This window comes from Raphanus sativus, chromosome 6 (assembly GCF_000801105.2).
Source record: "Raphanus sativus cultivar WK10039 chromosome 6, ASM80110v3, whole genome shotgun sequence".
NCBI lineage: Eukaryota > Viridiplantae > Streptophyta > Magnoliopsida > Brassicales > Brassicaceae > Raphanus > Raphanus sativus.
Genome location: NC_079516.1, coordinates 20,843,847 through 20,865,270, shown reverse-complemented (window position 1 = coordinate 20,865,270; position 21,424 = coordinate 20,843,847). Strand labels below are relative to the sequence as shown.

Sequence of the window (21,424 nt, the reverse complement as noted above, 5' to 3'; positions counted from 1 at the left end):
TTTGCTTCTTTTATGGGTTTTTATTTTACGGGATGCTTTTTGTCCTGGGTTTTTATCTTTATTCTATGATTCTAATAAAATTGGTTTTATTATATAAGAATGAACAAAATAATTTCCAAAAAAAGTTAATATCAATCAACAATTATTCCCCAATATCCTAACTATCCAGAATCAGTTCCATACCTAATTCATTTCTAATAGTATAGATTTATCATTACATACCTTAATTGCATTACTAACATGTAACTCCCGTTCTCCTTATATAAATGTCTTCTTCCACACATCCTGAATGTAAAATAACAAACAACAGTATCAATGCAAGTATAGGACTTTATTAACCATTATATCATCCATTTTGGTGAAAATTTGGATTACAATACGGTATATACATTAACCAAATTTCACAATACCTAAGAAAACAAAAAATACGACCATCTATTTTTCCCGCAACAGTATTGTAAATAGTCTTATACACAGGATTAGAAAAATAGTTATTTTCGCATTAAAAAGTCCTGGAAACTGAATATAATACTGTTGCAATTGACGATGATATATACATGAAATCTACAATGTACTTGAGCATTTGAGAATATTCTAATTTTGAAATATCTTTCAAAGTCGATTTTCACAGAAATCATAACAGCACACCAACAATATTGTTAACTAAAATATCTATTAACTACTCGGTATCAGAATATCCAATAATTTATAGATTTTGTTCTCTAAGATTGATGATATTTTTTAACACATCGCTTTTTAATCTAACTACAATATCTAACTAAAATATATTCCTAACTGTATCGAATAGTTATTTGCGGAGCTGAACACCTTAGCTTTTCTTTATATATAGATGTTGCATTTTATCCTCCAAGCAACACACATCGCTTTCATTTTTTACATTTCTCAAAATATGTCTTCCAAGCTAAAAAAAGTTTACCTTGATGAGATTCGACCATGGAAGACAGCTTGGTTGATCGAAGCCAAAGTGCTCCATACCTGGAAACCAACAAATCCTAATTTTGGTGAAAGTTTGGAGATCGTGTTATCAGACAAAAAGGTATTGAAAATGTTCTGTTATCTTTCTCATACATTACTACTACATACAAATGACTCATCTTTAATTTTTTTGTCTGATAATCAGGGATGCAAGATCCATGCTACATGTAAGAAAAACTATCTGAGATCTTTGGGAGAACAATGCAATGTTGGTGAGTGGAAGACGTTCTATAACTTTCAAGTGAGTCCTGTTGGCAAAAATTACAGACAAACGCAGCACATGTTCAAGATCACTTTCATCAACCAGACGGTTATTAAACCCTCTGATTTTGAAAACGATGATCTGTTTCTTTCATTAGCAACATTTGATTCTGTCATGAGTGGAAAGTTGGATGACAATATCTTAATTGGTATGTCTCTGCGTAACTTATATATATTATCTGTATTCATTTTAGAGTGTGTGTTTTAAATATGTTTATGTTTTGAAATAGAAATTCTTGGACAAGCTATTGAAGTGTCAGAGATTCAGACACTCAATTGTGGTGGAAAGGAAAAGAAAAAAATAGAATTTCAACTGAGAGACATCAGGTGAACATATCCCTTATGTATATGCTTATAAATATTAATCTGTCTAAATAATTGATTGAAATTTTACAGTAATTACTTTTCTTTTTAGGGATGAACGCATACCATGTTGTTTGTGGGGGAAGTTTGCTGAGGAGATGGAATCTCACAGAGAGGAAGCACAGTTTGGAGTGGTTGTTTGTCTCATCCGTTTTGCAAAAATCGGAGCTTTTAGAGGTGAATTTTGACATCAGTATTTATTTATAACAAAAATTGGTGATTAACATTAAAATATCTCTTAGGTAAACTCCAAATCTCAAATGGTTATGATTCTTCACAATTGGTGTTCAATCCTAACATAAAAGAAACCGAGGAACTAAAAGCAGCGTATGATTTACAAAACCTATTAACTACGATTCTAAAATTATAACTGTTTATATCTATTTTTGATTATCTCTTATATTTTTAAATGCACTGTAGTTACAAGTTCAATGATGATTCTATGAGCATTGTTGAAACAAGTGAAGAAGGCAAAGATATTGTAGCTCAAGCCACCAATGGAAATGGACAGAAACTAGAAAGTTGGATTTCAGTTGAAGATAAAACCATATCTGAGCTATTTTGTTGCACAGAGGTCGATGTTTAAATTATTACTAAGATAAATTTTTTGTTGCCTTCTCATTTTAGTTTTCATATAATTTGAGATACTAATCATGTTATTTATTTTATAGGTTGATAAGTGCAAGGTTGTTGCTACAATTTATGCTATAGATACTAATTACGCATGGTATTATTTTGGATGTGCATTATGTCAAACCAGGACTTTTAAAGTCCTTGAGGAAGATGTTGATCCTTCCATCATAACACAACCTTTGTTTTGGTGTGAAAAATGCAAAACAAATGTGAAGAATGTTAAACCAAGGTAATAAATTCGTTGTACTAATTATTCTCATATTATATAATTAATGTTTGCTTACTTATAATTTAATACCTTAAAACAACACTATATATCGTGTTAATTAGTTTGATTTATTATCCCCTCTCACAACTTTAAACCGTGGTTTGCTTACACATATTATATCATTACGGTTTATCCAATATATTTTATTCTTAATGTCTGTAAAATTAGGTACAAGCTCTATGTGAAAGTTAAGGATGATACAGCTGAAGCCAAATTTGTACTTCTTGATTGGATTGCCTGGCCAGTTATTGGAATAAAAGCTGAAAAAGTTCTTAATGGTTCTTTGGATGAGGTATTTTACTGTCATGTTTTTTACTTCCATATAGTATTTATGTGTTCCTAAATACTATACCAACGATTTGGGAGATATTAAAATTCTAATTATTATCCTAAATTGTTTTAGATTGAAGATCCAGAGTTATTGCCAGACTGTATTACTGACCTTGTGGGGAAAACTTATAAGTTTGGGGTTTCAATTGAAAAAGGATCTGAGATATTTACAGTTCTTAAGGTCTGGTCAGTTTACAACACCAGCATGGTTGATTCCCAGTCTGAAACTATGTCTGGAAAGGGCACACTGTCAATCTCAGGTTCAGAGGTATTAATCTATTTTGTTTATCTGTTGCTTACTTATTAATTTGATTGCATAATGATAATTTCAACCTATTTATATTTTTGATTTAAACATATTTACTAAACATGCTGGATATACTCTAGGTGTCTCAACTAACTTACAGTGATGAAAGCTCTGTCAAGATGGCCACTCCTTCTAAGCGATCAGGAGAAGAGATTATTGAGGTTCCAGATACCACTTCTGCTACGAAGCTACGCCCTGTCAAAAGTATCAAGATAGAGAAAGATTAGCAGTGATGTGCCAGGCTTAAAGAAGAACTAAATCTGCGAATAGTTATTTTTAATAAGTGTTTAACAACACACTTTGCTTTTTGTTTATTTAGATTTTTTTAATAAGTGTTTTCAAACACACATTGTTTTATGCTTTGGATATTTATGATGGTTGTTTTCAAGATCATTTTTGTTTTAGTTCTTCGTTTTATAACAAATTATTTTATATTAGTTGCAATATCGGTATAAAAAGAAATTATCATCCTATCTAAAACTGAAAGTAATACCAATACAGCGAAAAGTAATACCAATGGATTCTATAATAATTTTAAAATTTATATTCAAGTTCAAAGTATGATTTATTTTCTACTGTGATAAGTAAAACCAACACTAATTATAATTTATAAATAAAGTAAAACCAATACTGCTGAAACAGAAAATATTATATATTGGTTGCAATATCGTTATAATTAAAATTTATAAATAATAATTTTGAAAATTCGAAAGATTTTATACATGGATAATAAGTTTGATTGATCATCATTATAATATCTGATATCATTATAGTTAAGGATATCATAACTATAATCATTTTAAATATATGATTTTTAAATTTTATAGTATTTTTTACAATCCTAACTATATTTGGAATAAAGATTCAGATGATTTGTTTTCTAACTGATTTTACTTCAAAACCAAATCACACCGAATTTATTAAAAACAATATAATTTACAAAAACAAATTACTTAGCTCACGTAAGGGTTTTGCGGGACTATGCAGTAGTAGATCAATCATCGATGAAAAATCCAAAGAAACCAGTGTTATCCCATGATCAACCATCTCAGAAGAGAAAACAGAGACCAGTTAATGATGAGAACGATAATCATCAGGCGCAGACTCAGAAATCAAATAGCAGAAGAGGGGTGGTTTTAGAAGATGTCACAAACATACCTCATCTGAAGAGTAATTGATTTTTCTTATTGTGTTTTTTTGTACACCTCACATCTCGCATCTATATGTACCTGCAAGGAAGAGAGTGTTGACATATTTTAAGATTTATAATGATAGATTTCTTTATTGCAGACAACCAACGAGAAAAACATATTCCTCCAACGAAGGTCACCAGACTACAAAAAGACGAGCGTTGTGAGTGAACAACTAAAGTACATATGCAACAATGTATATCTCGATCTTACTATGCATCTATATATGTGTATTTTTTTAGACATAGGACTCCGGATGCTTAAGAGTATAATTAGGAGCACACCAAAAAACGAAATAAGCAGCGTTATTCAAGGAACCATTGCTTCACAACTCAGCATATCAAATCAGCCTCTCTCAGCAAATATCTCTTCTAATGAGTTCTATGCATCATCAGGTAACATATAATACACTTCAAGTGTTACTATAATTATTAAAGATCATGAATGTAAATGCTTAATAAAATTTAAACAGCTAAACTTCGGATCCTATCATCAAATTCAGAGTGGGAGAGACCACAACAGCGACCTTTGGATGATTTAAAGAAAGCTCCGGATATGCAAGATAATTATACTACTCCTAACTCAATATTCAAGAAAACACTCAACAATCAGACTATACCTTTGACTGGTGCTTTTGGCAGGATATTAAAAGATATATCAAACTTACCTCAAAGTGGTGGTATTGGTTCGCAAATTGTTCAGAGTCCACCTATATCTTCTTCCAGATTTGGCACGCTTTCACAAACACCATATGTAGCTTCCACAAGTATGGGCTACTGCAGAAGTAAGATAAATATATGTTGTGTGATGATTTTTTTGAGGGACCCTTTTTATGCTTGATTGATCATTATTTGACTCTTCTAATTTGTTCAAATTTGAATACAGGTCATGGTCTAAAAGGCTTACAGGGTCCAAGTCCAACAACTAATAACTATGGGTGTATGTATACATAGTAAAGCTTATTAGTTTGTATGATATACATATTTACAAATACTAATGTATAAACTGTGATGTTTTAGCAAATGAATTTCGGGGAGATATGTCATCATCTAGCCGAAATACCCTGAGATCAAAGTTTGACTCTACAGTTATCGAGCCTAAACAGTTATTTGAAACTGATGATGTCAATTCCCAGGAAGGTATTTTGTTTTTTTTAATTTCTATATTTTAATTCAGATCATGATGAACACTTATTTAACTTAATAAATTTATCAAAAAAATGCAGAAGTTGCTGAAAGACATTATAACCAGGAATATGATTTAAGCAGTGAAGACAGTGGTTCATCTTCTGCTCTTTCAACTTATTCAGAATATTTGTTCAGGGACGTCGATTCAGAAAAGTTCGACTTTCAGTCTATTGTTAACAAAATAAAAGCTCGTGATGCCAAAAGAGAGGCAAATAAACTAAATCGCCCATTGGATGCATCTCTGAAAACAATTCGTAAGTTACATTACACAACCTATTAAATATGTGTTTTCATATATATTTTGTTTGAAAACTCATACATTTCTGTGTCTATTACAGCATATATTGATGAGGGTAATCCTACTTTCAAATGTGAGTATTGTAAAGCCAAAATGTGGTATGGTGAACGGATAGACCGAAAGACAAGAACAAAGAAAAATCCTATTTTTTCTCTATGTTGTGGACAAGGACAAGTTAAGCTGCCTATGTTGAGAGAGAGTCCTTTGGTTATAAAGGAACTCCTTTATGGAAAAGATGAGAAAAGTAGATACTACCAGAAAAATTTAAGAGCATTGAACATGTTGTTTTCGTTTACTTCTCTCGGTGGAAAAGTTGATCGCTCTTCTCCTAATGGTGTTGGTCCAAAAACCTTTACACTTCAAGGTGAAAACTACCATTTGATGGGCAGTATGAAACCAGATGAGGGTGATTCGGCAAAGTTTTCTCAGCTATACATCGTTGACATTGAAACCGAGGTTGATGATAGAGACTCGATTATGAGGTATGTACGAGGATTTTAAAGCGATGATCTATACTTTATATGAAACTGGCGTGTTTAATGATCTACTGGCGTGTTTAATAATATTTTTGACCCGTTTTTCCTTTCAGCAAGTACAACACGGAATCAGATAAATCAAAGAAGCAGGCATTGAGAAAACATATTATTGAAGATATTATCAAAGTTCTGGATGATGTTAATCCTTATGTGAAGAAGTTTCGTCAGGCACGTGAGAGATTGAGCATGGAACCTAATGAAAAGTTTCATATGAGGATAGTGAGCAATCGTGAAAAGGATGGACGGACGTATGATACTCCAATCTCATCTGAAGTTGCTGCTTTGATTCCCGGAGACTTCAATATGGAAATGGACAGGCGTGACATCGTTTTACAAGAGAAACAGACAGGATGGTTAAAAAGGATTAGTGAGATACATCCTTCTTATCTTGCACTTCAGTATCCGCTTATTTTTACATATGGAGAAGATGGATTCAGGCTTGGAATTAAAAAGAGAGATTCTCCTGCTACTGATAAGCTAAAGAGAAAGGATATAAGTATGCGGCAATGGTTTGCTTTTCGTCTATTTGAGAGGGATGGTGAATGTCAAACTCTTCTTCACTCAAGAAAATTATTTCAGCAGTTCTTAGTTGATGCTTTCACAACTATTGAGACTAACCGTCTATGTTTTCTAAAGCTTAATCAGAAATGTCTAAGGTCTGACAGCTACGACTCGATTAAACAGGCTGAAAACAATGGGCAAGTTGATATGAATGATCAAGGTGCTCGATTTTTTTTGCCAGCTTCTTTCACCGGTTCACCAAGATACATGAAGAATAACTATCTAGACGCAATGGCCGTTTGCAGGCATTTTGGTTTCCCTGATCTGTTCATCACATTTACGTGCAACCCTAAATGGCCAGAAATTACAAGGTATCTCACACAGAAAAATCTGAATACAGAGGATAGGCCAGAAATCATTTCTCGAGTTTTCAAGATGAAGTTGGATTCACTTATGACAGATTTAACTGATAATGAGATACTGGGAAAAACAGTGGCATGTAAGTTAGTTTCATTCTATTCATAATTATTAAAAAAAATCGATGTTATATTTAAATGCTTTTATTGATATTTTTTTTTTAATGCAGCAATGTATACAGTTGAATTCCAGAAACGTGGCTTGCCGCATGCTCACATTTTGTTATTCATGCATCCCAGTTCTAAGTTGTCTACAACTGACCATATTGACCAGACCATTTCAGCAGAAATTCCAGACAAATCTGAGGATCCAGAACTCTATGAAGTGGTTAAAGACATGATGATTCATGGGCCTTGTGGAGTTGTCAATACGAAATCACCATGTATGGAAAATGGAAAATGTTCAAAGCTATATCCGAAGGCGTTTTCAAGCAGGACAACTGTTAATAAAGAGGGATTCCCGGTTTACAGGAGACGTGATAATGATCATTTCGTTGAGAAAAAAGGTTTCAAGTGCGACAACAGATATGTTATACCGTATAATAGAACTTTGTCTCTTATGTACAGAGCTCATATTAATGTGGAGTGGTGTAATCAATCCGGTTCTATCAAATACTTATTCAAGTATATCAACAAGGGCCAGGATCGGATCACTGTTGCAGTTGAAGGACCCAAAGAGGGAGGTTCTTCGGATAATACTGATGTGAACCAGAAAGGAAAACAGGAGAAAAATGAAATAAAAAAATTTTTCGATGGCAGGTACTTATGTTTTATATATCTGGTAATTAAATGGCGTATGGATTTTGAACAACTAATTTTTTAAACTTCATTTCATTATTTTTGTTATACTAAACCGTTTATTTTTGTGTTTCAGATACGTCTCGGCATGTGAATCTTCATGGAGAACTCTAAAGTTTCCTATTCACTACAGATCAGTGGCAGTTGAAAAAATTCAGTTTCATTTACCAGGAAAGCAGATAATCATCTTTAAAGATGATGACACTTATGAGGAAGTAACAAGTCGTATGCTAATTCAGAATACCTATCTCCTGGCCTGGTTTGAGTTGAACAAGGTCAGTGAAGTTTCTAGGAAGCTAACATTAGCTGAGATTCCAACAAGGTTTATATGGAACAAAAAAGAGAGAAAACTGCAAGAGAGAAAACGAGGTTTCAGCATTGGGAGAATTAATTATGCCCCAAAGAAGTTCGAGGAAGCATATTATCAACGTGTGTTGCTGAATATTGTTCGTGGACCAACATGCTTTGAAGACATAAGGACCTACAACGATGTGCTATACCCTTCGTTCAAAGAAACATGTTTTGCTCGTGGTCTTTTAGAAGATGATCAAGAATACATTGACGATATAATCAGGTCAAGCTATACGAGCAGTGCATCTGTTCTACGACATGCCTTTGCGGTAATGCTCATGTCCATGACTTTGTCAATGCCAGAAAAAGTTTGGGAAAACACATGGGAGTTTCTTTCAGAAGACATACAATATAGGCAGAGGAAAAATCTTAACCGACCAGGTTGTTTTTGTTACCTCTGTTTCGTCAATTTATAAGCTTTTGTTAAATAACAAAAAATTATTTTGCTAACAATCAGACTTTTATTTTACAGAATTATGCCTAACCGATGCTGAGAAAAAAGAAGGAGCTTTATTGGAGATAGAGAAAATATTGAAAAGCAATGGATCTTCACTGTCAAATTGGAACAAAATGCCAAAGCCTTTCTGTGATGCAGATGATAGTCAGAATGTTCTGATTCTTGATGAGCTGAACTACAACCGTGAAGATTTAAGAGAAGAACACGATAGGGACATCGTAAAGATGACAGATGAGCAGAGAAAGATTTACGAGGAGATTATGGAGGCAGTTATAGAAAAAAAAGGAGGTATTTTCTTTGTTTATGGATTTGGTGGGACTGGAAAGACGTTTTTGTGGAGATTATTATCTGCTGCGATTAGATCCAGGGGTGAGATTGTTTTGAATGTTGCATCAAGTGGTATTGCTTCGCTTCTGTTGCAAGGAGGGAGGACTGCACATTCTAGATTTGGAATACCAATCGATCCTGATGAATTTTCCCTATGTAATTTGACACCAGGCACCGATTCTGCTAATTTGGTTAAAGAAGCCTCACTGATAATTTGGGATGAAGCACCGATGATGAGCAAACATTGCTTCGAGTCACTGGACAGAAGCTTGGTAGACATTATGAAGATAAAAGAGAAGATGCCATTTGCTGGGAAAGTTGTTGTATTAGGTGGTGATTTCAGGCAAGTACTGCCTGTTATTAATGGTGGTTCAAGGGCTGAAATAGTGATGAATTCTCTGAATCGGAGCCATCTGTGGAAACATTGCAAAGTCCTCAAACTAACAAAGAATATGAGATTGTTGTCGACTGATATGACTGCTGAAGAGTTGAAGGACCTAGAGGAATTTTCTAAATGGATATTGGATGTTGGCGATGGAGTCGCTGGTGAGCCTAATGATGGTGATGCACTAATCACTATTCCTGATGAGTTTCTGATTATGGATGCACATGATCCGATAGAATCGATCAGCATAGAAGTATATGGAGATTCATCAGCTTTACAGCAGCAAAGAGATCCTATTTTTTTCCAAGAGAGAGCTATTCTCTGTCCAACTAATGAGGATGTGAACAATATAAATCAACATATGTTGGATAAACTAGATGGTAAGTACATTTTAATCAATTCATATATTTTTTTCTTTGCAAAATTAAAAACGTGTCTAATAACTCAAAACTTTAAAATAATTTCAGGTGAGGAGAGAATCTATCTAAGCTCTGACAGTATCGACCCATCTGATACACGTTCCGTTAATGATCAAGCTCTCACACCAGATTTTCTTAACAGTATCAAGACTTCAGGTTTACCAAATCACAATCTTAGGTTGAAAGTTGGATGTCCTGTTATGTTGCTGAGGAATATTGATCATGTTGGAGGATTAATGAATGGAACTAGATTGCAGATTATAGATATGTCAGATTTCTGTGTCAAGGCGAGAATCATTACTGGAAAGAAAGTTGGGGAAGTTGTTTTGATTCCTAGACTGACTATTACTCCATCAGACAAGAAGTTACCATTCAAGATGAGGAGAAGACAGCTTCCAATTTCTGTGGCATTTGCTATCACTATTAATAAAAGTCAGGGGCAATCTCTCTCACATGTTGGAATATTCCTACCGCGACCAGTATTTTCTCATGGACAACTCTATGTTGCTATCTCTAGGGTCACATCCAAGAAAGGTTTGAAGATTTTGATCGTTGATGAGGATGGAAAGCCTCAGAAACAAACAAGAAATGTTGTTTTCAAAGAGGTGTTTCAAAATCTCTGAGTATGTTTTAAATTTGATTCGACATTTATTTTTATTTCACATATTTCTATATGGTTCACAGATAAGCGTGTGTGATTACGCTCAGACAATGTGGGATTTAGGAAAATTTCAGTATAATATTTTCTTTTTTATATTACTCCTCAGTTACATTCTTAATGCAATACTAATATGTCAGTTCATTCCTAATATACCACAAATATGAGTGGAGTAGTATATTACCTTTTAATTTACGTAATAGATGTTCCATAGTGATTCCTCATCTCAGAACCGTTATGCTCCTTATCTCCATTTTGTTGTCTATCCCATATACAAACCTCACAATTTATAAAATATAAAGTCAATAAGAAGAACAAGGGAGAAATCTGTATAGACTATTAGTTATATTCCTAATGTAATATATACAAATAATTTCGCATTGTTATATTACCCATGTGTGCTTCTTTTTATAATTTCAAAGCTATTCCATTATCTTCATAAACTCGGTATCATCTTCATAACCACTGTAAAAGAATATAACTAATTTTAACCATCTGATATATATAATATATAAATTAATAAAGATTGGAACCATGAAGTTTTTAAAAATTGAAACTATATTAACAATGATATTGAGCAAGTAAACTTATCTTTTGTTGTTTAGGTGCTATTGCACTTCCTGAATAACAACTCTTGGTCTTTCCTGATCTCAAACAAAATATAACAAAAATCAAACTGTTTCTTAGACACTACATAATATAACCCAAGCGTAAGTTCTAACAATTAGTACCTTTGAAGTTGTGATATACACGTTTTACATATCTCTGGAGGCATCCCCACACTTTTCAATCACATAGCAATAATATAAAACACAGAAAAAAACAAAATAAATTAGATCTATTTTATGAGTGGTTTCATTGTAATTATTACAATGAAACGAAGAAAAAAATATATTATTTTAATTTCAATTACCCTTGCAGATCTGATTTTCATCTTCTGTCACATTTCACGCCATCTTCATCTGCTCTCCAAAACGGCCGAGTACAGCAAGATCTGTGTTTTCATGTATCCAATACTCTTCTCTTTCATCGGATCCATACTATTAAATCTTTGGTACAATAACTTCGTCTCAGATTCTGATGTGAAACAAAAATTTGAATAAGAAAAGTTTAAAAATCATCGATTTATAAACGAGGAAAAGAAAGGGAATCGAGTTCACCTGGAAAGCAGCAGAGTCGATACAGTCGATGAACGATTCAATTGTTGTCTTTTTATTTTTTTTTGTCTGAAATTTAGAATTAGAAGATGTTTTTAAAAAATTGATTGTCGGTATAGATATATAATAATTATGACAATAAGTGATATAAGAAAGGAATCTATTATATGGGCTAAGCTTTCTTTTTGGAGTCATTTTCGGTCCATCTTGATAATATCCTGCATCATTAGAGAATTCTTTTATACAGTGGCCCATGTTATTTTTGTAAACATAACAAACAATTTGAGATACAAGACATTAACATTATTTTCCTTTTTCTTTAATAATATTGATAAATAACTATATATATATATAAATGTCTGATAAATTTTAATATTATGATAAAATTATTTGTTCTTATAATGTAAAAATAATTACAATTTATTTAGTTTTTACAATTAACAACATAAAAATTATATTTGTACTATATAATTTAGCTCTAAATAATAAATGATCTTAGTGTTTTAGTTAACTTATATCAAAGTAATCAATACTATTTAACATGACAAAACTATTTTCATTAACTCAAAACATAATATAGTTTATCAAATATATTGCTCGAAATTGTATTACACATCTTAATATTAATTTTATATAATATATACATCTGAAGTATACATGTCAGAATTATTTATTTTTAATAAGAAGCAATACCCGCCCTCCCAGAGGGCGGGTTGTTATCTAGTAATAAGTTAAAAAGGAAACAAAACTCTTATTAGTGAAACATAGACGATAATGAAAGCACAATTTTATAGATATAGAAAATAAATCACAATTTTATAGATATTGAAAATGAAATCACATATAAAGAGTCAATAATAAACAAATCGAGAGCTAAAAACCTAATTCAATTTCATTATTTTACAATCGATATTACCTATATACTTTTTGGTGATTTGTGTCAACCGTAAAACTCATTTTTTTCTAATATGAAATCTTTAAAATAATTAAAATGAATTGTAATATATTAATTCTTCAACAACGATGATATATTTAACGACCAATATTTATATTCATCATTTTATAATTTACAAAGGTTGTAGTGTTACAAAATATTAAAACCATTTAATAAACAAAGATTGATATAAAATTTTCGTCTGTATCATCTTGTTATTTTCTTATTTGGTCATAGGTATTAATATAGAGTTTTCCAACGGTAATACTGTAATAGTACAACGCCCAAAGTAAACTTGAGACACTGCTCTTCCGAATCTAGCTTCGGATCCAAGCCTAGAAAAAAGACATGACCGTTACACCAAGCCTAATTTAAACACCACCATCACTCTCTCCTCTCTCTCACTCACAAACTCATCTCTCTCTATCTATTTCTTCGATGGCCACGAAACTCATCATAAAGAAGTCAGCAAAATCAATCAGTAGAAACTACATCCGCTGTCACCGGAAGACTCAGATCGGATGCTCACCATCACCAGCGGCTACCACCGTCATCGCCTCCATCAACAAATCTATTTACAGATGTCACCGAACCATCCTCTGTTTATTCTCTCGTCGACAACGAACCAAAGGATTCAAAATCCTCAAACCAAATCTCCAAACTCCGTATCCACTGATTCACAACAGATCTATTAAACCATTCGACGAGACGAAGAAGACAATCGTGTTGGATCTAGACGAGACGCTCATTCACTCATCCATGGAGAAACCCCAAGTCCCTTACGACTTTGTAGTGAAGCCCAAGATCGACGGTCAGATCTTAACCTTTTACGTGATCAAACGGCCGGGAGTAGACGATTTCTTGAAGAAGATCGGCGAGAAGTACCAGGTCGTCGTCTTCACTGCGGGTTTGAGAGAGTACGCCACGCTCGTGCTCGACGAGCTGGATCCGGAGAGGCGCGTGATCTCACGGAGCTTTTATAGAGACGCGTGCAGCGAGATCGATGGGAGGTTGGTGAAGGATTTGGGGTTTGTGATGAGAGACTTGAGGCGCGTGGTGATCGTTGATGATAATCCAAACGCTTACGCGCTTCAACCGGAGAACGCGGTTCCGATTAAACAGTTTTGCGATGATTTGGAGGATGATGAGCTGGAGAAACTCGGTGAGTTTCTGTGTGGTGGTGATTGTGTCAAGTGTGAAGATATGAGAGTTGCGTTGAAGGAGTTTGTTGTCGGAAGGGGTGAATGATTTTTTTTTATTAGTTAATTTGATTATTAGAGGATTTAATTATGAAGACAGTGAGTGAACAATAGCTTTGTTTGTTCCAACTGTCTTGTGTTTGTGTAAACCTCCTCGTGGAAAGATATTTGTTTATCTTTTTATTGTTTTCTTAGTGTTTTTTTCTGTGGTTGAAATAAAAGGTTTTAATGAACTAATTTTGCATTTTAATTTTTGGGGGTAATGGATAGTTTTATAAGAGGACAAGAACATCAAATCAGTTGGTGTTCCACTTTTAAATGGCCTGGGTCTTCATAGTTCATATTGGAGTTTCGTAATGGAAGCATGCGATAAGAGTGGTGGTGTGTGTCGTCCACCTTGATGCAAATAAGTCGGTTAAATGTGCGGAGGGTCCAAGTATTGTCAATATCTGACCTAAGCCAACAAAGATTGATATGAACTCAGATTTTGTCACTGCGCCTGCTCCAAAAATAGGGGTTAACGATGTCCTTTAGGAGCAGTGTTTGACAGAGAATCTGGGATTGATGGAGCAGCACGAAGTTCAGTCATAGAGAAGAGATGCAAGAAATGAATATAATGATAATAGTAATAAGATTGGAGATAGAGGACGTTTTGGTGGAATGTAAATAACATTACAGAGAGAATTTGATATCAAGCTTTTTCAAAATAGAATGTGTTTTTCTCTGAGACCATTATTGTCTCTGCTGTTCCTTATTTTACAGTTTTACTCTGTTTCTATAAGCTATTGCTTTTAGACAAGAGTAATATGGATGCATATTAGCTCTGAATTGATTTTTGCCTTCACAACCGTACCAGATATCCTAACCGCTGTCCGCTGGACGACAATGAATTTGATGCTAGATAAAGTGATGAGTGGATAAAACTGTATATAACAACGTCTAACATTTCAGATGCTGGATAAATTCAGATACAAAACTCATAAGATAAAAACAATAGCTAAAACAATACCTTCGAATCTACTAATCATTCAATTTATTAAAAATAAAAAGTCAGTTAATCGAAAGCTAAATTTTTAGTTACAAGAAACTTAAAAAATGAATTTTTTAAAAATCTAAATATCCAAATCCGATCCGAAATAACTGAATTCGAACTAAAAATACTCGAATCCAACTTGAAATCCAGAAATGTCCGAACGGGTTCTACACCCCTATACCGAAATACCCAAAAATCCAAAATTTCCAATGCAACCCAAACGCCCACCCTATCCCCTAGACTATATTTGCGAAGTGATTTTGCCACATGTCGTCTACACAATCAATTTCAAAAAAAAAATGATGACATGGTTACTAAAATTGATGACATGGCTTATACTTAAATATGACATGGACAATAAGATTTATTGCTGATATATATTTTTGGTAAACTTTATAAAATATGGCAATAATTCATACATTACAATTAATGCCGATTTATATTTTTGGTAAAATTTTTAAAATATGGTAATAACTCATAAATCATCCCTAAAATAAATATATTCAAATTTGAATTATAAATTTCGAAATTTTATTTAATTTTACTTTTATAATTATAAAATTTTTATTACTAAAATTTCAAACTTTTCTACATTTTTTAAAAAAGTAAATAAAATTTTAATTGTAATATCATTAGTTTCTTTTAGATATCTAAATTTTTTAAAAATATTGTTTAGTTTTAATCTCTATAATATTATTTGAGAAGTCAGTTTCCTATGTGTCGCGCTCACGTTAATTCTTATAATGGTTAATTACAATAGTACTCTTAGTGAATCAAATATATCTATTTGTCATTATTAAAAAAAAATCCTTTTTATTTTGGTTTCCTTCTCTAAATAACCTATATAATGAAAAAAAATTGTAAATTTTAAAAAAGAAAGATATCTTATATATATAATGCGATTCATTAAAAGGAAACTTAACAAAATAATTTTGATTTTAGAGTAAATAAATAATTATCCCTTTAAAAGATAATCTTAAACAACATAATATATATTTTAATATAATTATTTTATTTTAATTAATCTATTTCTCAAATTTATTACAAAAAATAAATAACATAACACAAGATATTTTAATGAATAAAAATGCATTTTTTATTTTCTAATTAAGTATCCTTTTATATTTTTCCAAATCAAATATATAATAAAGAAAGTATTTAGAAAATTTATGATGAAAACATTTTTATATGTGATGTAATTTATAAAAAAAAAAGAAAGTTCAGAAAATAATCTTGACTTTATAAGTTTATAAGTTATTTTTATGCAACTTCGTACCGATCATGACTTTACTTTCTAATTTTTTTTTTGTAAATTAACATATACCAAACTATAAAAGATAGTAACATACTTACATATCTATGATGAAGAACCAAAGGAATACAATTAATTCAATTTGGTTGAGTTAAACTAGAAATAATAAATTTTAGTTTGAAGGAATATATGTAACACAATATATCCACAAACTGAGTAATTGGACTAATCTAAATTTTTAATACAAAATCAAACACTTAACTAAATATAATGTATTATTGTTAATATTTTTATAAATATAAACTATAGAACAATGTAACATACTATTAACTAATATGAGATCTCAATTAATATTATGAATATATATTAACCAACTATTGCAACTAAGTTATTTTTTTATAATTTATATATATGCATGAGGTTTCATAATACTATAGTTGTTATATTAATATCAGTAACTTTGAGTCAATTAAAACTTTAATTTATTTTTACTATTTAATTTTAAAAATAAATTATATTAAATTATACATAATCTTTCTAAAATATATTTACAAATCTAAGGCAATATCAAATTAAATGTAAACAACAAAACTAATCAATATTTTAATCTATAGAATAAACAAATTATGGTTGAATCGGAAAATTAGATATTATCTTATATATCCAAAATTATACCTATGATTAAAATAAAATAATATTATTTGAAAAAATAGCATACTGATTATAATATAAATTACATAGTAATTTAAAAATAAAAAATTATAGTAAACTATTTAATATATTAATTTTATAAATATTTATATCCGTGCATGCGCACGGGAAAATCACCTAGTTCATATACATAAAGATCTTAAAAAATTCGATTTTAACAAGATCAAAAGCAGTAGGAGGCAGTATAGAAGAATAAAATCTTGCTTATTGTCATAGAACAACGTCTAACATTTCAGTCCCACCATGATAACAACTTTCTCTGCTCGCAGCCCTGTCTGCTAGGGGTGGGCATTTCGGTTTAGTTTCGGGTTCGGTTTGGTTTGGATAATTTGGGTTTTATAAAACTTAAACCAATTAAAACCAAAATAGCTTTGGTTTGGGGTTCGGTTTGGGTTTAATTCGGTTCGGTTCAGTTCGATTTAGTTTAGATTTAGTTCGGTTTACATTATTATGGTCTAGTTTGGTTATAAATTATGAAGGCATCAGTTTTATACTTTTATTAAAAAATAATCAACTCATAAACGATAGAATGAGAATATAAAAACTTATGCTACATGATTTTATATATAATAGTATTATTTGAATCGTATTTATAATTTCTTTTTTAAGATATAGAAGTTATGAAAAAATGAAAAACAAAACTTTAACTAAAATTTACAATATGTTAATATATTTACTATATACTCTCTCTGTCCCATTTTAGGTGGTGTTTTAGGATTTTTATTTTGTCTCATTTAAGTGATGTTCTCACTAATCTAGATAGAATTTAATATGATTTGAATTTTATGACCAATTATAAAATACTTTACTTTTTTATTATTGGTTAAACTAGTTTTATTTAATGTATTTTTATGTTACCAAGATAAACTACATAAAAATATGTGTTTTCTTAATCTATGTGCAATAACCTAAACATCACATAAACTTGGACAAAGGGAGTATATTATTGGATTATCGGTTTGGTTCGGTTTGAACTCAAACCAAACCAAACCGTTCGGGTTGAGTAAAACATGAACCAGTTAGGTTAATAAAAATATGTGTTTTCTTAATCTATGTGCAATAACCTAAACATCACATAAACTTGGACAAAGGGAGTATATTATTGGATTATCGGTTTGGTTCGGTTTGAACTCAAACCAAACCAAACCGTTCGGGTTGAGTAAAACATGAACCAGTTAGGTTACATAAAGAGTAGGTTTGGTTTGGTTTGGTTTAATTTCGGTTTGGTTGGTTCGGTTCGGTTCGGGTTTTTTTCCACCCCTACTGTCTGCTAGTATTCCATGCATCATAACGCCAAAACAATTTCAACTGCCTTTATAAATATGGTTTCCGGAAAACGAAACAAAAGTGTTTTTTGTCTAACGGTTATGATAATTGCCTTCCAACCAATAGGCCCGGGTTCGATATCCGGCAGACGCATTAACTTTATTCTTTTTTCCTTTTGATCAAACTTTTATTCTTTTTACAATTGCAAAGTTACAAAAAAAAAAAAGATAAGATAACCTGAAATGGCGAAGTAACGAGAGGCCTTAGAGGGTGTTAAAGTAATTTAAACTACACAAAATCTGATAAAGACAGAACGACACGACACGAGTCCTTTTCTCGTTCTCCGCCTGATATTTTCCAATTCCGCGTTCCTCTCTCTCTGTACAAGTCGAAAAGATCTAGAGAACAAAATCCTGGCGTAAATCTCGTTAGGGTTTTTCAGCTTTTTTTTTTTAAAAAAAGCACAAAAAACATTTTGATCTCTCTCTCTCTCTCTCTCTCTCTCTCTCTCTCTCTCAATGGCGGGTTACAAAGCAGACGATGAATACGATTACCTTTTCAAGGTTGTTCTCATCGGTGACTCTGGTGTTGGAAAGTCCAATCTGCTTTCACGATTCACCAAGAACGAGTTCAGCCTCGAGTCCAAATCAACCATCGGAGTCGAGTTCGCGACTAGGAGCTTGAATGTTGACGATAAAGTCATCAAAGCCCAGATTTGGGATACTGCTGGTCAAGAAAGGTCTCTTCTTTTTCTCTCATTTCATCTCTCATTTTGCTTTATCTCTTCCAAAATAATAGATCTAGATTTGCAGCTAGAGAAACCAAACATTAGTTATTTGTACAGAGGTAGATCAGTTTCAGTAATTTCATTCCAATGATTCTTGACTCTTGTTCTCACTGGAGATTTATAATATCACATTCTATGTTTTTTTTTAATTTAAAAAAAATAAAGCTTTTAGCTTTCTAGTTTTGGTCTTTTCCCTCTGTGTTTGGTTATAATGGCTTCATTTTCCATAGGTACCGAGCCATCACTAGCGCATACTACCGAGGAGCCGTGGGAGCGCTTCTAGTCTACGATGTAACCCGACACTCCACGTTTGAAAACGTGGAGACGTGGCTCAAAGAGCTCAGAAACCACACCGATCCAAACATCGTAGTGATGCTCGTGGGGAACAAATCCGATCTCCGCCACCTCGTGGCTGTTCAGACGGACGATGCGAAGTCATTCGCTGAGAAAGAGTCTCTTTACTTCATGGAAACCTCGGCTCTCGATTCCACTAATGTCGAGAACGCTTTCGCGGAAGTCCTCACTCAGATTCACTGCGTTGTGAGCAGAAAGGCCATGGAAGCTGCGAGCGAATCCGCTAATGTTCCGTCCAAAGGAGACAAGATCGATCTTGGTAAAGATGTTTCTGCTGTGAAGAAAGGTGGATGCTGCTCAAACTAATAATAAATGAGTGGAACCACTTGGTTTAGTGGTAACGACCGGGTTTATGTGTTCAAAAGTGGTTCGAATATGAGAGATTGCTTTAGGTTGATTGGTTAAATGCTCTTGTGATGTATTTCTGTTGGTTCTATAAATTAATCGATGTTCTTGCCTGAGAAAATGATTTTGAATTTTGATGTTTTTTCAATTTCCCAAAACTACGTTATCTAAGAAAGATTAAGATACTGCTCCCTCCGTGTTGTAAAGATTTTTTTTAAAAACAAGTGTCATTTTAGTATTTTTATGCAAATTTATTAATTTTATTTTTTGGTATATTTTTCTATTGGTTCAAATATGAATAAGTGTATAAATAATAATATTTTTAACATAGAAAATATGCAAAATTAAATTACTTTTAATACATGTGTATAAATCTAAAATGACACTAAAAAAAATGACATTTAAGGAGTGTATTCAACTAATAGTTTTAGGTGTATTCAAACACAAATTTTAAAAACTCATTTAAAATCTATTGTTATTTAACTTAACATTTTGTAAAGTAATCTGAAATTTATGTTATTGAAAATATTTTAAATTGTGGAGTTTATGAAGATATATTCAATATAAAATTTGAGGTGATTTGGTTTTTAATAAAGTTTTAGATAATTTCAATAAATTGCAGATATTTAAGTGATTTTTATTAAAACACTCTAAAATATCACCTATAAACATAAGATCTAAGTTTTTATTTTTTAACTAAAAAAATTCCACACAAACACTCTAAAATCACTTGAAAAGTTGTAAACTCCACAACATAACATATTTTTAATAACACTAGATTTTAGAATACTTTATAAAATGTCAGTTCAATAACACTGAATTTTAAATAAAATTTTAAATTCATGTTTGAATACCATTAAATTTATCATTTTGATACAAATCAACTACTCTCAATTATATATTTTTTCAAAGTTTTCAGGTGATTTTAGGGTGTTTGGGTAGATATTCTTTGTTTAAAAAATTTAAACTCAAATCCCATAATTTTAGGTGATAGTCTAGAGTAATTTAACAAAAGTCACATAAATCTATGCAATCATCTAAAACCCCATTAAAAATCAAATTACATCAAATATTAAATTGAATACATCCCCTTTGAAAATCACCGGTGTGATCAACGAACCATGATTGTATATGCTCTGATACCGTTAAATAATATAAAAGTGTTGTCTGTATTTACATAACTACAAAAATATATATACAAGGTATGAAGTCCTAATCATCGGGGACTTTGTAATATGGATAATCACAATATACAAGTTATCCTTATCTCTAAATAATGGCCTTATTATCTCTATAATTAAGTTTCTGTGAAATGATATCATTTCAATTTCTTGATTGGTTAAGGTGGTATGCAACGGATGATCATCTTTTCTTGCTTCTACTATGATTCTGGTCACTTTAAGATGGGAATGATAAAACAGTTAAGAACTGGAACTGCTTTAGATGTCTTGATTCAGACAACAACAACAATAACGGAGATTTCCTCCGTTTGAATACTGACCTGAGCAAGAAAGTCATTAAACTATCATTGATCTTTAGCTTCCACTGTCTCTCTAATAAGTTTAAGAAAAAAAAATTGGTGAATTGGCTGTGCATAAATCAATTTGGGAATCTTATGGTCATAAATCAGTTTGGGAATCTTATGGTCTGTGATACATCAAGAGTAGTTAGGCTTCGAATGTTACAATGTTACCATTAGACTTCG

General features: G+C 31.9%; 3 protein-coding genes across 5 annotated transcripts in view; 2 read left to right on the top strand and 1 right to left on the bottom strand.

Annotated features, from left to right (window-relative positions):
* Nucleotides 1-19,869, top strand: part of LOC130496242 (ras-related protein RABA1c) — a 38,064-nt gene extending 18,195 nt beyond the window's left edge. The window contains exons 2-3 of the mRNA XM_056988166.1: nucleotides 18,733-18,972; nucleotides 19,251-19,869. Of these exons, the coding sequence (XP_056844146.1) occupies nucleotides 18,752-18,972; nucleotides 19,251-19,680 (651 nt within the window). The 5' untranslated portion in view covers nucleotides 18,733-18,751 and the 3' untranslated portion in view covers nucleotides 19,681-19,869. The remainder of the gene's footprint in view (nucleotides 1-18,732; nucleotides 18,973-19,250) is intronic.
* LOC130496243 (uncharacterized) lies at nucleotides 2-11,952 on the bottom strand. Of its 3 annotated transcripts, none has more exons than XM_056988168.1 (9): nucleotides 11,842-11,952; nucleotides 11,595-11,758; nucleotides 11,413-11,463; nucleotides 11,074-11,325; nucleotides 10,866-10,960; nucleotides 3,257-3,353; nucleotides 1,687-1,788; nucleotides 938-996; nucleotides 2-285 (listed from the first exon to the last, which is right to left on the bottom strand). In XM_056988168.1, exons 5-9 carry the CDS (start codon nucleotides 10,891-10,893, stop codon nucleotides 236-238), a joined length of 336 nt encoding a protein of 111 aa, XP_056844148.1. In that variant the 5' UTR covers nucleotides 10,894-10,960; nucleotides 11,074-11,325; nucleotides 11,413-11,463; nucleotides 11,595-11,758; nucleotides 11,842-11,952; the 3' UTR covers nucleotides 2-235. The 3 variants fall into 3 exon arrangements, with proteins under 3 accessions (XP_056844148.1, XP_056844149.1, XP_056844147.1); XM_056988169.1 differs by having other exon boundaries at nucleotides 10,866-10,943; XM_056988167.1 differs by lacking the exons at nucleotides 11,074-11,325; nucleotides 11,413-11,463; nucleotides 11,595-11,758; nucleotides 11,842-11,952 and adding exons at nucleotides 4,112-4,205; nucleotides 4,317-4,387; nucleotides 5,016-5,124 and having other exon boundaries at nucleotides 23-285; nucleotides 10,866-11,067.
* On the top strand, nucleotides 13,153-14,204 carry LOC130496241 (uncharacterized). Its single transcript, XM_056988165.1, has one exon. The coding sequence runs from the start codon at nucleotides 13,211-13,213 to the stop codon at nucleotides 14,018-14,020; it is 810 nt and encodes a 269-aa protein (XP_056844145.1). The 5' UTR covers nucleotides 13,153-13,210; the 3' UTR covers nucleotides 14,021-14,204.
* Nucleotides 19,870-21,424: the final 1,555 nt, after the last annotated feature.